Consider the following 14,750-nt stretch of genomic DNA (forward strand, 5'->3'; position numbering starts at 1 on the left):
CCTCAGTGTTTTGGGGTGCCCTGTGGGACCCCCATCAGGGGCTAGGTGTTTCTCCTACAATCCTCTAGTGCATAGGTATTAGCATAAGGTATTAGCATATGCTAATACCTGTGCACTAGAGCAGGCTTGTCCAACCTGCGGCCCGAGGGCCACATGCGGCCCAGGTCGGCTCATAATGCGGCCCAGTGCAATTTTTTATCTTTAAAGAAATTCCAAAGTTTCAAGTTACACTGCTGGCACTTGTGGCCGGAATGCGGCTGGGGCACGTCACAATGGTAGAGGGGGGGGGAGAGAGGGAAGGAAGGAGCGGGAGGGGAGAGGGGAGCTGCGTGACTGCATTGCGCCGTCCCCATCAATAGGTGGACCCCCTCCTGGCCCCAAAAAGCCACCGGAGTCGAAGCTGGCAGCCTCTGCCGTCTGAGATTGTAGCTGCCGGTAAGCGCGCTTGGAGCGGGGCTGCGGAGGACAGCTAGGGCTGCCCCCCCATGCGGCCCAAACCAAATTTATGTGCAGCCCAAACCAAATTTTCATCTTCTAATGTGGCCCAGGGAAGGTGAAAGGTTGGACACCCCTGCACTAGAGGATTGTGGGGGGAACACCTAGCTACGGCTAGGTCTTCCTCCCACAATTAGCATAAGGTATTAGCATATGCTAATACCTGTGCACTAGAGGATTGTGGGAGGAACACCTAGCCTCTGCTGTGAGCCGCTTTGGGTCCCTTGGTGGGAGAAATGTGGCATATAAATAAATAAATAAATAAATAAATAAATAAATAAATAAATAAATAAATAAATAAATAAATAAATAAGTAAATAAATAAATAAATAAATAAATAAAGTGTATGTATGTATGTATGCATGTATGTATGTACACAAAGAAGTGTTTTCCTTCCCTCCATTACAATCACCACCAATACTCCTTACAGTTCCCAGTGGCCCCTAACTGACCTTCTGAAGTACTTCTGCAGGCTTCTACTGCAAACATTTGAGGCAGATCATATGCAAGGCAAGTGTGGCGAACAATGTGATACTTCATTCCATTGTCAGGAATGGAGCAGGCAGTGTGAACCCGCTCCTCTGCTTCAAAAATGCATGGCTTAAACACAAGTAATATATACAGAGCGTGTGAGATACAAAACATACCTTGAACCTTTGCAAATACCCAATCTTTTCTCTGACTGCTGCCTCCATTGATATTAACTCCGCCTTCATGTTCTCATTTTCTTTCCGAAGATGCTTTTCCATTTCAAGTAAGGTTGTGCACTGTCTTGTCAATGATCTTTCATTTACTCGCAGAACAGTCATTTTTCTACTATAGTCTGCAATTAGGTGTTTAGATTCATCACTGTCCTTTTGAAGCACATCTAATAAATTCTGCAAGAAATTTTCAGATGTTACTGGTATCATGATAAAGGTACTGTATCAGGACACACTGTGTTCATATACAGTGGCTTGGGTTTATGTAGCCACAAGATTTCAATTCATATATCAGACCTTTCCAACTTCATCCGAGACTGCACGTTCTGAAAAGCTGTTTCTGAGAGATGGGGTGTCCTCTGGAACAGCGTTTATTAACAAATGTTAGCACCATGTTGACGAGTGGCTATTTGCTCCCAAGATTTACATCAACTCCCTTATGCATGAATAAATCAGCAATAGGATTCTGGTCAATGTGTTGCATTTTACAGACACTACTTGGTTGGAATCATTTCTTTATGGCAATCTATGCTATAATATCTACATCCAAATAAAGATTTAAAAAATACTTACAAAATATTCTTTTATCTTTATATCATCTTGCTCTTTTTGACATTCCAGCTTCTTTTTTTCTTCTTGTATTTTTTCACTAGTAGTTTGCCAGTGTTCCCTTTCACTAGAAAAGTATTGTTGAAAACATATTTTACAGTTATATTTCTTAAACAATCTATAAAGTTCATTATTGTAACTATTTTTAAAACCTATATCCTGACTTTCTATGAGAAATGGGGCTAAAGGAAATTTACAACAAGAGCAACATATTACACCAGTTAAGCTGAAAGTTCAGGTCAAGTAATTCACATGCTGATTATTATTTTAAAGAGAATCTGGTGAAAACAAGAGCCTTGATAATTAAGAACTTCCACTTTAGATAAAGCAGTGGCAAGGCTTTCTACAGAAATAATTATATAATGAAAGATAAACTGAAGATTTTTAAAGAATTTTATTAGAAATTATATAATGAAAACAATGTACTGAAAGAGAATATAGAAAATTATATAAATGAGAATATAAAAATTAAATTATTGGAATGTGATAAAAGAATATTAGAAAAAGAGATTAAAGAAGAAGAAATTGCTGAAGTTATTACTAAACTGAGAAATGGTAAAACACCAGGCTCTGATGGATTGGGTCCAGAATATTATAAACATTTTAGTTCCATTTTGATACCTAAGTTAAAATGTTTTATAGTAAAATATTGGAAGGAGAGACAATGCCATCTTCTTGGAAACATTCATTAACGATTCTTATCCCAAAACCCAAAAAGGATCTAACAGATCTGGGATCTTACAGGTCAATATCTCTAATAAACCAAGATGCCAAGATTTTTACTGCTATACTAGCAAATAGATTAAACAGATTTATAGCAAATTATATTAAAGAGGATCAATGTGGTTTTATAAAGGGAAGACAAATGGATGATCTAACTAGACAAGTTTTGAATATTCTATATGAGATAAAAAAGAAAAATCAAAGGCAACTGTTATCATTAGACATATTTAAGGCCTTTGACTGTGTCGAATGGCCAACATTAAAGCTGCTTATAAAGGGTTGGGGAGTTGGTAAAAGATTTATAGGGGTTATAGACCAATTATATTCAGATAATACTTCAGAAATAATAGTTAATGTTGGTCTAACAGAGCGGATTTTTCTAGGCCGAGGTAGTAGACAAGGCTGTCCACTTTCACCAATATTGTTTGTATGGTTATAGAATTGCTAGGTGATGCAATAAGAAATGATGAATTAATTAAAGGATTAGGAAAAAATGATATAATTAAGATTAATTTATTGGCTGATGATTCATTATTGACTATTAAAAACCCATTAGAGTGTTTTAGCTTAGGACTGGGACATATTTTTGAAAGACTCCATTTTTTAATGACTCCAGATGCTTGCATTGTCAGAAGGATGAAGAGGTCACACCATTTTACCTCTCAATGCTATTATTTAATCCCTGGAATATACTGACTATTTTGCCTGTGGAGCCAATTTAAAGTGCCAGTTTTGGTCATTAAAGCCCAAACTGTTCGGAAACAGATTATCTGAAAGATCATCTCATATACAACTACTTTGACCTTACAATTGTCTACTCAAATCAATAACAAATATTAGTGACAGTATTTTGGGTGGCAGCCTTGTACCAATGGAATGGCTTTCGCCAAAAAACACATAATACTCTGCTTTTCAACACTGAAGTGATATTACAACTATTTACTGTTTGGGACAAGGCTATTCAAAGGACGACCTTCTCTGAAATGAACTTCCTGGAGGCTTCGTCCAGAAGGAACATGCTGAGAAAATATCATGCTTCCTGCAACAGTTAGAAAATGGCTTCCTACTTTTGCCACAATCATTCCTGTTATCAAGTCAAGATTGCTGTTCAGTTTTGAACAGTATGTTTTTCAACTGCAGCAAACAAGTTTATGTCTCTTCTTTAGACCCTAGTCTAAAATACAAAGTTCCTGTAATTCAAAAGATCCGAAGCAATAACTATACCTTTGATATTCTTTATATAGCAAACCTTGCTGATGGCGGATAACTGCAAATTTTCTTTTATATTCTTCAACAGCTTCTTCCAATTTCTTTAGCAACTCCTCCTTATTTTCAAGTTCCTAATGACAAAACTACTGATTAAATATATGACATAACCACAACTTAATGTTACAGAACACTGGATACAATCCTATTGGTTAGTTACGCTGTCATAAATGCAGTGGCATAAACAGCATCAGCAAATTACTGCTAGCTAAGAAGCCATCTCTTGTCTACTTCATTGTCTACTTCATTGTACACCAACCATGTAAATTTGTCCCTGACAAGGGATACAAGCAGCAACTCATTTACCAGCAGATTGTTTTTTTTGTTTTGTTTTGTTTTGTTTTGCTGTAGTGTACGCTATTGCATTCTAGTCAATAGGACTCTGGCCACTGCATGCCTTCTTAAAATTTCATCTTAGCTTAGAATTTTAAAACATTATACAAGTAGCATAGTATCATTTTTACTATGGATATAAACTTTAAATTATGTTTGATTTTTAATTTTTTCTTACATTCCTCATATACGATAATTGTTAGTAGTTTCAACTGATTTGTAGAAACTATCTCCAAATTTAAAGACTCTCAGTGAGATATTCAGCTCTCAGGAATACTGTGTGAGAATGCTCATTAAACCATTGCATAGTTTTGAACATCTAAATAAGAAACAATTTGCTCTAGAGTAGAATACAGATTAGTCCACATCTACTATAAAATTTAAAATATTTACCTGCAAAAGGTGTATTAAATATTCATTTTGTGAATTAATTATATTCATGCTAGAAGGAGCCATCGTTTCTGGAAGATTTAAACCTTTGAATACTATATTGGCACCTTCTGATTGCCTCAGCAACTGAATCTCATTTTCTAGATTGGCATTCTGAAAAATAAAGACAAAAAGATAAACCAAAAAAAAAATTGTGAAAATCATACAATCACTAAGCAATTTTCAATTTACACCTGTTTTGTATCACTGAGTCTATTACCAAATATTATGGCCACAATTCACAAAGCTCATTAAACTCCATTTCAAATCAGATGGCTTTTGAAGTTACACCAATTGTTAAAAAGCAACTTGCAATGAAGGGTGGTAGAACAGCGGTTTGTAGGCATAAAATACTAAAGCATTGTTAGTGCCAGTTAGAATAAACTCGTGGAGTCAATGATTCCTACATCTCATTCATTAGCTGCATCTAATAACTGGATTTATCTCAGAGCTTGCAGCATCATTATATATATGACACATAGCCATAATGCAGTGAGATAATTCCTGCAAAATCACTACTGTTCAATGGCTCAGTCGTGCATCTCCAGCTCAAGTGAGCATAACCAATTTGTCATAGCAGATACTAATTGAGATTCTATAATCACTAATGTGGTCCTAGCAGGGAAAAAGGGTCTCATTTTACTGGGTAATTTTAAAAGCCACTTTTATTTCTCCTTTTAGAATATTATTAAATTCTTATGTTGTGTTTTCTATAACTGGATTGTTTTTATGCTTCTGTTTTTGAGCTCTACTTTGGGCTCTTCTTTCCTTTTTTAAAGCTGTAATTGCCTCTTAGATTTAAAACTGTCTGAACTGGAAATTAAAAGTCTATTTAAAAAATAATTGGTAACTTGCAATTCAAGACAAACTTAAAGAGCTCTGGATAGGAACCTGCTTAATGTTTCAAAGGCCAGGTTAGCCTACAAACCTTTGCATTTGCTTTGGCAAGCTGATTAGAAAAGTTCACTGCCTCTTTCCGAATTTCTCTCAGTTCCTTCCGCAATTCTTCATTTCGCCCTGTAAGTTGATCAATTTGAGCCTTCAAATGCAAGCTGGCATCAAATGTTCCTTCTGCATTCTTCAGTTCAATTGCCTGTCAACAGTTTATTCACCAGAACAGAGAAGAATCCCTTTTGATAAATTACATATTATGAAAGCCTGAAAAATTATAGGAACAAACACATGGTCCAGATTTTTCCATTAAACGTGCAAAGAAATATATTGCAAATTCAGTTGGCATAATGATTCCCATGCTAAATATAAACTGACATTTAAAGAAAAGTTGTAGAAGAATGACCATATAGTCTGTTTCATGTGGTATATAACCAGATTTTTTTTAAAAAAAATCATTTGCCTTAAATAAATGCACACATATACACAGATTGAGGAATTTACTTCTTTAACAAATCAACACTGCACAAATGAATCAAGTGGATTTTCAACATAAGAGCAACTTTTCAGTAATTACAGGAATGCTATTAAATAAATAATATGCTAGTACAATACAATAATCTTTGCTTCTGTGCTACACCAGTTTCACACTACACACCACATGGCTAGCTATGATTCCCTAGGCCAGGCTGGAGCATGAACAGAAGACAAGCTCCAGCTACTTACCCTCTGCTTAAATTGTTTGCTTCTACCCTAAACTGCAAGCTAGTCAAGATGAGCTTTTGAATCCAAGTTATAAAGCTGCAAACATTCAATGTGTACAGAAGAGAATGGATGTCTCTAGAAAGGAAGTGAGAACTACCTTTGAGTCCAGCCCTAGTGCAGAATTTTTCTTTTTCTAGTTGCAAGGGATACTTACTGCAGAGTATTAACCATTTAAAAAGAAACAACCAGAAAGAGAGGAAAATCCTTAAAATTCCAACAGCAGCATCTACACTTTTCGGCATATTCAGCTTTAATATGTGCTCCAACTCTTTCAAGACGTTCAACATGTATATGTATCTCCAAGCTCAATTATCACTTGTTATTTCATTCTTGGTATATCTGTTTTTACACAACACAGTAAACTAACCACCATGAAATCCCTTTAGCAAAGGCATACAGAGTAAGTAAATAAAATAGGTAAAATGAAGGAAGGAACTTACATTTACTAATCTTTCCAGACTAGGAATCATTAAAGCGGTTTCTCCACCTTTCACACCTGGATCTTTCTGAATATCCTTTATTGCTTGAAGGATTTCTTTCATGCCTTGTTCAAGATGCTTATTTTCTTGCACTAATTCTTTTACTGTAATTATACATATATTCATTCATTCATTCATTCATTCACCCTTGGAATTATATTCTCGAAGGCTTGGAATTGTTTGTGAATTTAACAAAAGATCAATGTGTAACAACCGAAATAAATAAATATACAGCATTAAACATTTCTATTTTAAAATGTTAAGAAGTCAGTAAGAAAACTAATTTTAAAAGATGTTCATTATCAAATAAGGTCTTACTGTGATGGCACTACTCGGAGAAAAACCTCCAGAGTTGATCTCTAGAATCAGACAATGCTGTTTACTCCTAGACACTTTGGAGTCAAAACCTGCAAATTCATATACATTTTTACAGCCATGTTTGAAAGGCTAGATCAGACATAATGGTTCTCCAGTCTGCCAGACAGCTCATGGAACCTTGAAAACACTGAGATATTGGGAGCCTGCCACTGTTCCCTACAAGACGTTGCACATGTGGGGCTCTAATGAGCATGTAACAGAGCTGGCACAGGGGAGAGTGGCACATCAGATTGCTAAGGCAACTTTCCCCATCATTTTAACATGATGCAAGCATGTGGGAAGGGCAGCGAGGACAACCTGAGTGGCTTTTTAGTGATCCCACTACCCTCACCATTGTCCCCATTCCCCTCCACATATGCTTACATTAAGTTAAAATAATGGAAAAAGTGAATCATGCCTAACTTAAGTTCCACTGATTTTAATGCATCTGCATTATTTCACTAACCTGCATTATTACACATTCGCTTTTTAATGACCGAGTTAATTTTGAAAAATATGTATGATTTTTAAAAAAAACAAGATTAATATTGTCCAATCAATTAACTACTACACATTTAAATTAAGTTTCTGCTTACATTTGGACTGAAACTTTATTATTATAGACCTGTTTTGTTCCAAGTCTTTTTCTCTTTCATTTAATTCTTTGGCAAGGTAGTCATTCTGTCAAGAAAGAAAGAAAAAGAGGAAAGGAATGAGCAAAGATATTAGATTTCCCTTTTTTAACGGACTTAAGATTTTAAAAAGAACAAAAACTATGGAGAAGTATCTTAAAGTTGTTAAACCGTACAAAAAACACATTTTTGTCAAGTTGGAATACTGTCTTTCACACATTCTAAACAAAATATACAGGTGAGTTTTGTAATAAGACAAGTAACAGTCAAATCCTTGTAAATCCAGTCATAGATACTAAATGCTTGAAAAATACTTATCTGACTCTTAATGAAGCTTTTAATTATATTTTTCTCACTACCTCAAACTTCTGGCTCCTGCAATTCTCAAGCTCTAGTTCTGTATTTTGATTCAGTGTATTCTTGACGAAAAAGTTTCTCAGTATCTGCTCATTCTAAAGAACAAGTAATCATTAATGTTTCATTCATATTTTCAACAACTAAAGTTATTGCGAGCGATTTTTTACAATCCAGTCTAACTATTTACAGGTGCAAAATTTATCTATTCAAAAGGCTGTCTACCTGCAACATAGCTAGAAACCACTGTATATTTCTCCCTTCAACAACACTGGGGTTAGGGGCGCAGAACCCTATGTAGTTCAAAAGCTGTTTTTAACTATTATGTCCCTCAAAACATAACTACAAAGCATTAGTACATACACACACTGCCTTCTATGGGGGTTCTCTTCCATAGTGCTGACAATCCTTTCCATACAGTACCATGTGTAATCAGCCTTAAAAGTCCTTATGACTACCAGATCTAGAGGCCGAATGAGAGATGATAGGTTTGGGGTAAAGTAGACAACTTTGACGCCTTCAGTGTTGAATTCATGGAGTTCTGGGTAGCCAGGGGCACAATATTTAGTTATTTATTTATTTCCAAAACCATGCTGTTCCTGTGCAATTCAGTTCTTACATCTAGCTTATTCATTTTTCATGCTTTTTATTTAAAATAATGTAGATTGCCTACATGCATTGACTATCTGGTCATAAATGCAGTACATACATAACTGTAAAGTTCCAGTAGAATCACATACAATTAAGATGCCTCACCTCTGATCTAAGAAAAATTAATTCACTCTTCAGCTGCTTTATGACAGTCTCAACTCGATCTGTCTGATATGCATTTACTGTCTGGCCACAACCAAGTCCTTCTTTCATATGATCTACTGACCACGATTCTGGAAAATACACCTCATCTTTTCCTGGGTCTTGCAAATCAGTTCTCAAATCCAGTAATTTTATTTCAGAATTGTCCTCCTCATCTTTCAGCAGAATCTCCTGCACTACGTAAGATGACACCGGCTTGCCAAGCAGAGTAAGAGGCAGCCCACCCTGGAAATCCAGGGACAGTGTCTTCGCAGCATGTACTGGCATACGGATATGGGAATGAGCTTCAGACTTCTTCATCTGCCTTTCCTGCCTCTGTACCTCTTGTCTTGAACTATTACTTTCTTTTCTTTCCAGAGAAGAAAATGAAACTGGACAGTCTACTTGTAGTTCATTCAGTTTTTTATAATTCACTGGACATAATGCTGTCCCTACTGTTTCTGTTGACTCCTTCCCTAGAGAACTGTAAAGCTCATCTATTGTTAAAGCCTTGGAGCCATCACTCTTTTTCTCCACTTCTACTTGTGAAGCAAACTGAGGACTCCACTGAAAAAAGAGGGAAAGGAAAATAAATGTAATCATGTTTTAGACAAAAAAACCTTTTAAATATTCTAATTCTTCTCAATAGATCCTGTAAAGTGTTTGGTATTTATTGCTGTATCCTCTAACTTCTGAGGAGAAAAATGATGATGTTTTAACATGCCACAAGCTTTCCATAGTGTTATACAAACTGTTACCCTCTATTAAGAACACACCAAAGCTTAGTATTCCACTTGCTAGCACAAGCAATTGACAAGACGGTCAAGCATTATCAAAGAATGTTTAATATAGTATCATTGTAAAAATGCCTTCTTAAAGTACCATAATAGTATTCTAATTTAAGAAATCAAGCTAAAATGGAATTTACGATAGGCACAATTTGTCTCTTTACCTTTGCTTTAATGTCATCAATGTTAGCCGTGCTCATGAACTCAGATTTCCCCCTTTTCATCTTCAGATCTTCTGTAAAGGTATCAATCAGCTGCAGATCATCTGTATCCAATCCTAATGAGTACAAAATTAACAAGTAGTATATTAAAAATTAAATTCTAATAACTAGAAGCCAACATGGATTTGTCAAGAACAAATCTTGCCAGACTAATTTCATATCATTTTTTGATCAGGTAAACTCCCTGGTAGATGGTGGGAATGCTGTAGGCATAATAGATCTTGACTTAAGCAAAGCCTTTGACAAAGTGTCTCATGATACAGTATTCTGATCGGCAAGCTAGGTATGGGCTGGACAGAATAACTATCAGGTGGATCCACAGTTGTTTAGAGAATCATACTCAGAGAGTGCTTATCAATGGCTTCTTCTCAAACTGGGAAGAGGTAACAAGTGGTGTACTGCAAGGACTCAGGCCTGGGCCTGGTGATCTTCAACATTTTTATTATTGACTTGGATGAGGGAGTGCAGAGAAAACAAAATTTGCAGATGACACAAAATTGGGTAGAACAGCTAATATTCTGGAAGACAGAAACAAAATTCAGAAAGATCTTGATAGGCCTGAGCTGAAAATAACAGAATGAAATTTAACAGGGATAAGTGCAAAGTTCTACATCATGGAAGAAGAAACCAAATGTACAGTTTCAGGATGGATGGTTCTTGGCTCAGTAATACTATGAGTGAGAAGAATCCTGAAATTGTTGTAGATCACAAACTGAGTATGAGCAAACAGTACGATGCATCAGTTTATCTCAGTGGTTCCTAATCTTGGGTCTCCAAATGTTTTTGGACTAAAACTCTCAGAATGCTTCACCACTAGCTGTGCTGGTCAGGATTTGTGGGAGCTGTAGTCCAAAAGCATCTAGGGACCCAAGGTTGGGAATCCCCTGGGGTTATTTAGATCCATTTCAGTCTGGACTCAGGTGTGATTATGGGACTGAAGATAGCTTTGTTTGCCTTTGCAGATAAGCTACACTAGACAACATGGTTGTGCCCCTGTTAGTTCTGCTTGACATCTCAGAGACTTTCAATAAATCAGAGTTGAGACTTAAAGTCTTCAATTTTGTGAGAAAAGAAATTAACAAGATACTAGTCTAAAATATTCTATTGCCTCAAGCACTACCATACTTCAAAAGATAATAAGAGCCAGCCTACCTAAAGTTGCAGCTCTCCTTCCTTTCTCCTGAGCAAGTCTACGAATATGTTGTTTTAGGGCAACTCTTTCTTCTTCCAGTCTTTCAATCTAAAAAGCATTTAAACATACTTTATTTCTCAACAAAATGTATTTTGATGATAAATTTCAATTTTAATTTATTACTTGCCTCTTTAAGTAGAATCTGATTCTCAGCCTTGTACTGCTGCTGTTTTAATGCTTTACTACTTTTAAATTCAGATAAATCAATAATTGTCTTTGGATCAAGGCCTGAAATACAACATGCATCTGTATTAGATAATGATGGAGTGAGATACAAAAGAATGAGGGGGGACTCTCTTTCCATACAGCATCTTGCCATTTCTCTTTTTGCCATTTCCCATCTTTTTTTTTTTTATTTATATATTCCCTTTTTCTGATAGGGGAACCCAAGAAATTTTACAACTAAGGAACCCTTAGTTGAAAAGGGGTTTTCAGTAACAAATGATGACTTCTATATCTCAGTTCAATTTTTAAAAAATATCAATTGAAATTTGACAGAGAAAACAGCCACAGTTAGTTAAGACTTTTTAAAGTTTTTTTCAGAAACACAGCAGAATTAAATATCTAAACATTTAACATGATATATACCTAGTCGTTCCCGGAGATCTTCATTTTCATCAAGAAAATCATTTATTTTAAGTTCAAGCCTATTAATCTCTTTAATCAATGTTTCAATCTCACGGTCTCTTATTTTAACTTGTGTTTTCAAATCTTTTATTTCAGCAACAGCATCTTCCAAGCCATAAATCCCCTGAAAAAATAAAAGACAGTTGTTTTTGTCTATACCGTCAATATTAACACCAAGAAATAACAAAATTCCATTTAGTAAAATTACACATATTTGAAGCTTTTCAGAAAGCCTGGAGTCATAACAACAAAACACTAAACCTATTAACTGCCTTAAAGTTTGATAGTTCATTCACTGGTAAACTTGACATGGAAGAAAGTGAGCACTTTGTCACGGTGTATGACAGCTAGCATTTCCTTTAGAAAGATACTTTGATTTGCCCCACTCCGTTACCAAGCTGAAGGATGTGCTTCCTCCTTGCTTTCTACAGTTTCTGTACTATGATCTACGTTTCTGCAGGAGTGAAGGAAAAGAGCAAGAGACAGCAGGCAAGTTGCTCTAAAAGGAGATACAACCCAGAGGTATGGGAATCAAAGTGTTTTAAGTGTGTGAGAGAAAATGAAAATGAATTGATGGGTAGAATAAATATAGATATAGATATCTTATACATATGTTTGAATGACTATGTGTGAGAGAGAAAGAATGGGGGACAAAAGAGACCGGGAAAGGCAGCACAGAGAGAATTATGGGTGTACTCATCATTTCTCTTCACTGATAGTACATGCAATCAAATTTCTCTTTGTGCTTTCAAGTTTGCTCTGTTAAGTTAAAGTACATACAGTTTCATAATTTTTCATTCGCTTCAGAGTGTCAATAAGCTCTTTGTCTTTATTCCTTGCATCAGCTTCTGCTAGTTCCGCTACCCTTTCAGCCTCCTTGGTTTTCTGTTCCAGTATACGCAACTTTTCTTGAATTTCCTCAGTACAATCCTGTTGCGTAGCAGAAGCCAGACCTGGGGAGGAAAACAACAATTGATGTCCACAGTGCATTTGTTTTTTATTTGAGAAATCTTAAGTGAGAAACTGACATTCAGTGTAATACACTGAACTGCATTATAAATACCAAATAAGAAAATACAGTGGTGCCTTGCTTAGCAATCTCTCAGTTAAGCGATGGAATCGCTTAGCGATGGGGTTTTGACCATCGCCAGAGTGATCGCTTAGCGATGGCCCCTATGGGGAAAAATCGCTTTGCAATGATCTCAGGAAAGTGATCATGGCAAAGCGACCCTTTTTGCACAGCTGATTGGTGGTTCCAAAATGGCCGCCAGAAAAACAAAATGGCCGCCCGCTGTTTTGCCTCGCTTTAGAGGCACTGAAAATCGCCGCCCCTATGGAGAATCTTCGCATAAGGTCAGTTTTTAAGCCCACAGGAACGCATTAAACACATTTTAATGTGTTTCTATGGGCTTTTTAAAATCGCTTAGCGATTAAATCGCTTAGCAACATTTTTCCTGGAACCGATTAACTTCGCTAAGCGAGGCACCACTGTAGTTGCTATCTTAATCAAAAGAAGGACTGGGTTGACCTGACCTTCACTTTTAGCAAGACCAGGCATATTCAAACCATCATGGCTTGCTTTCTACTCTACCAGGACTACCATGTTTTTACAAAAATAAGACAGGGTCTTACATTAAATTTTGCTCCAAAAATGCATTAGGGCTTATTTTCAGTGGATGTTTTATTTTTTTTTTCGTGTACAACATTCTACATTTATTCAAATACGGTCACATCTTCTTCTTCTGGTTACTGCACAATGGTGGAGGGTGGGGTTTCACTTAACTGGGGCTTATTCTTGGGGTAGAGCTTATATTATGAGCATCCTGAAAAATCATACTAAGGCTTCTTTTCAAGTTATATTATTTTTGAGGAAACAGGGTATGTGAATCTGATAACCCACTCCTTGCTCTGTTATTTTCCAGCTGCTCTGCTTATTGCAATGTCACTCTATGTTCACAAATGCACTGTAAGACATACTGCAGAAAAGATAATGTTCAAGAAAGATTTAGAGATTATTTTGAGATGACACAGGCATAATGTGCTACAGAAACATATGTTTCTCCTCCAGTCATTATGATGTATTGGCATGAACATTATTTAAGTCTAACCAACCATCTTATCTTATGAGAAGAGAAAACTCCCTGGAACAGCCCCTGATGTTGGTAAAGTGTGAAGGCAAGAGGAGAAGGGGACAACAGAGGATGAGATGGTTAGACAGTGTCATCGAAGCTACCAACATGAATTTGACCAAACTCCGGGAGGCAGTGGAAGACATGCTTTGGTCCATGGGGTCACGAAGAATCAGACACAACTTAACAATCACCATCTTAACCAGGAGTTATAAATATGTTACATACATGTAAATGCACAGAAATAACAAAACACCGTTACCTTTTCCTTTTTCCAAATCATTTTTCAAGTTCTCAATAATCAATGTATTCTTTTCCATTTCTTTTGTATATTGTTCTACCTGTTCAGTGAGCAGTTTGATCTGGCTGTCTCTTTCTTGCAGACCCTGAAAAATTATAATTTGGTACCAAATAAACAGCACCACTAGCATACTACAAAGCTACAGAAATACCCAACATAAGAGATAAAAGTAAAAGTACTTACAATATAGAGTTCAGATATTATCTAGAAGGGTAAGCAAAGGCAGAAGCAGCAGAAGATAAACAGAACCAGAGAAGTAAAAATAAAGTATATATCTTGCATTGTAATAAGAAAAAGATTTATTTTTCTAAGTTAAATTTGGCTTGTTAACATCATGTGAACTTTGCTCTAAATGCAACAATAGCTAGCTATGTGCTCGTTCAAGCAGGGCTGCAAGCTGTATTGACTTATATGTCTTAGAACAGCACTAAAACCTCAAGGGCTTCAGACTTTTGTTCCAACCCCATACCATTTCATACCTTTCTCCATTCCAAGCTTATTCAGGCTACTCAGCATTCAAGATTCCCCTCTGCTACTACCACCCCTCTTGCACACAGACTGAGCTAAGGTGAGATCTGCACACACAAACAAATCAGATTTTCCACACTTTCTGCTGTATTCCTATTTTTTTCCTGTCAGCGCCCTCTTCCACATATTTTCATTTCC

The 14,750-nt window shown here is 36.3% G+C and overlaps 1 protein-coding gene across 2 annotated transcripts in view; it reads right to left on the minus strand.

Moving 5' to 3' along the window:
- CEP290 (centrosomal protein 290) overlaps positions 1 to 14,750 on the minus strand; it is a 65,705-nt gene that overhangs the window by 38,171 nt on the left and 12,784 nt on the right. For both annotated transcript variants that reach the window (XM_073000296.2, XM_073000295.2), the window contains exons 12-24: positions 14,046 to 14,169; positions 12,435 to 12,607; positions 11,616 to 11,778; positions 11,155 to 11,255; positions 10,988 to 11,075; positions 9,779 to 9,891; positions 7,645 to 7,729; positions 6,653 to 6,795; positions 5,485 to 5,649; positions 4,521 to 4,670; positions 3,753 to 3,868; positions 1,770 to 1,872; positions 1,143 to 1,373 (exon numbers count right to left, since the gene is read on the minus strand). In XM_073000296.2, coding sequence (XP_072856397.2) covers positions 1,143 to 1,373; positions 1,770 to 1,872; positions 3,753 to 3,868; positions 4,521 to 4,670; positions 5,485 to 5,649; positions 6,653 to 6,795; positions 7,645 to 7,729; positions 9,779 to 9,891; positions 10,988 to 11,075; positions 11,155 to 11,255; positions 11,616 to 11,778; positions 12,435 to 12,607; positions 14,046 to 14,169 — 1,755 coding nt within the window. The remainder of the gene's footprint in view (positions 1 to 1,142; positions 1,374 to 1,769; positions 1,873 to 3,752; positions 3,869 to 4,520; positions 4,671 to 5,484; positions 5,650 to 6,652; positions 6,796 to 7,644; positions 7,730 to 9,778; positions 9,892 to 10,987; positions 11,076 to 11,154; positions 11,256 to 11,615; positions 11,779 to 12,434; positions 12,608 to 14,045; positions 14,170 to 14,750) is intronic.

The sequence above is a fragment of the Pogona vitticeps genome, chromosome 5, assembly GCF_051106095.1.
Source record: "Pogona vitticeps strain Pit_001003342236 chromosome 5, PviZW2.1, whole genome shotgun sequence".
In the NCBI taxonomy this organism is placed as follows: Eukaryota; Metazoa; Chordata; class Lepidosauria; order Squamata; family Agamidae; genus Pogona; species Pogona vitticeps.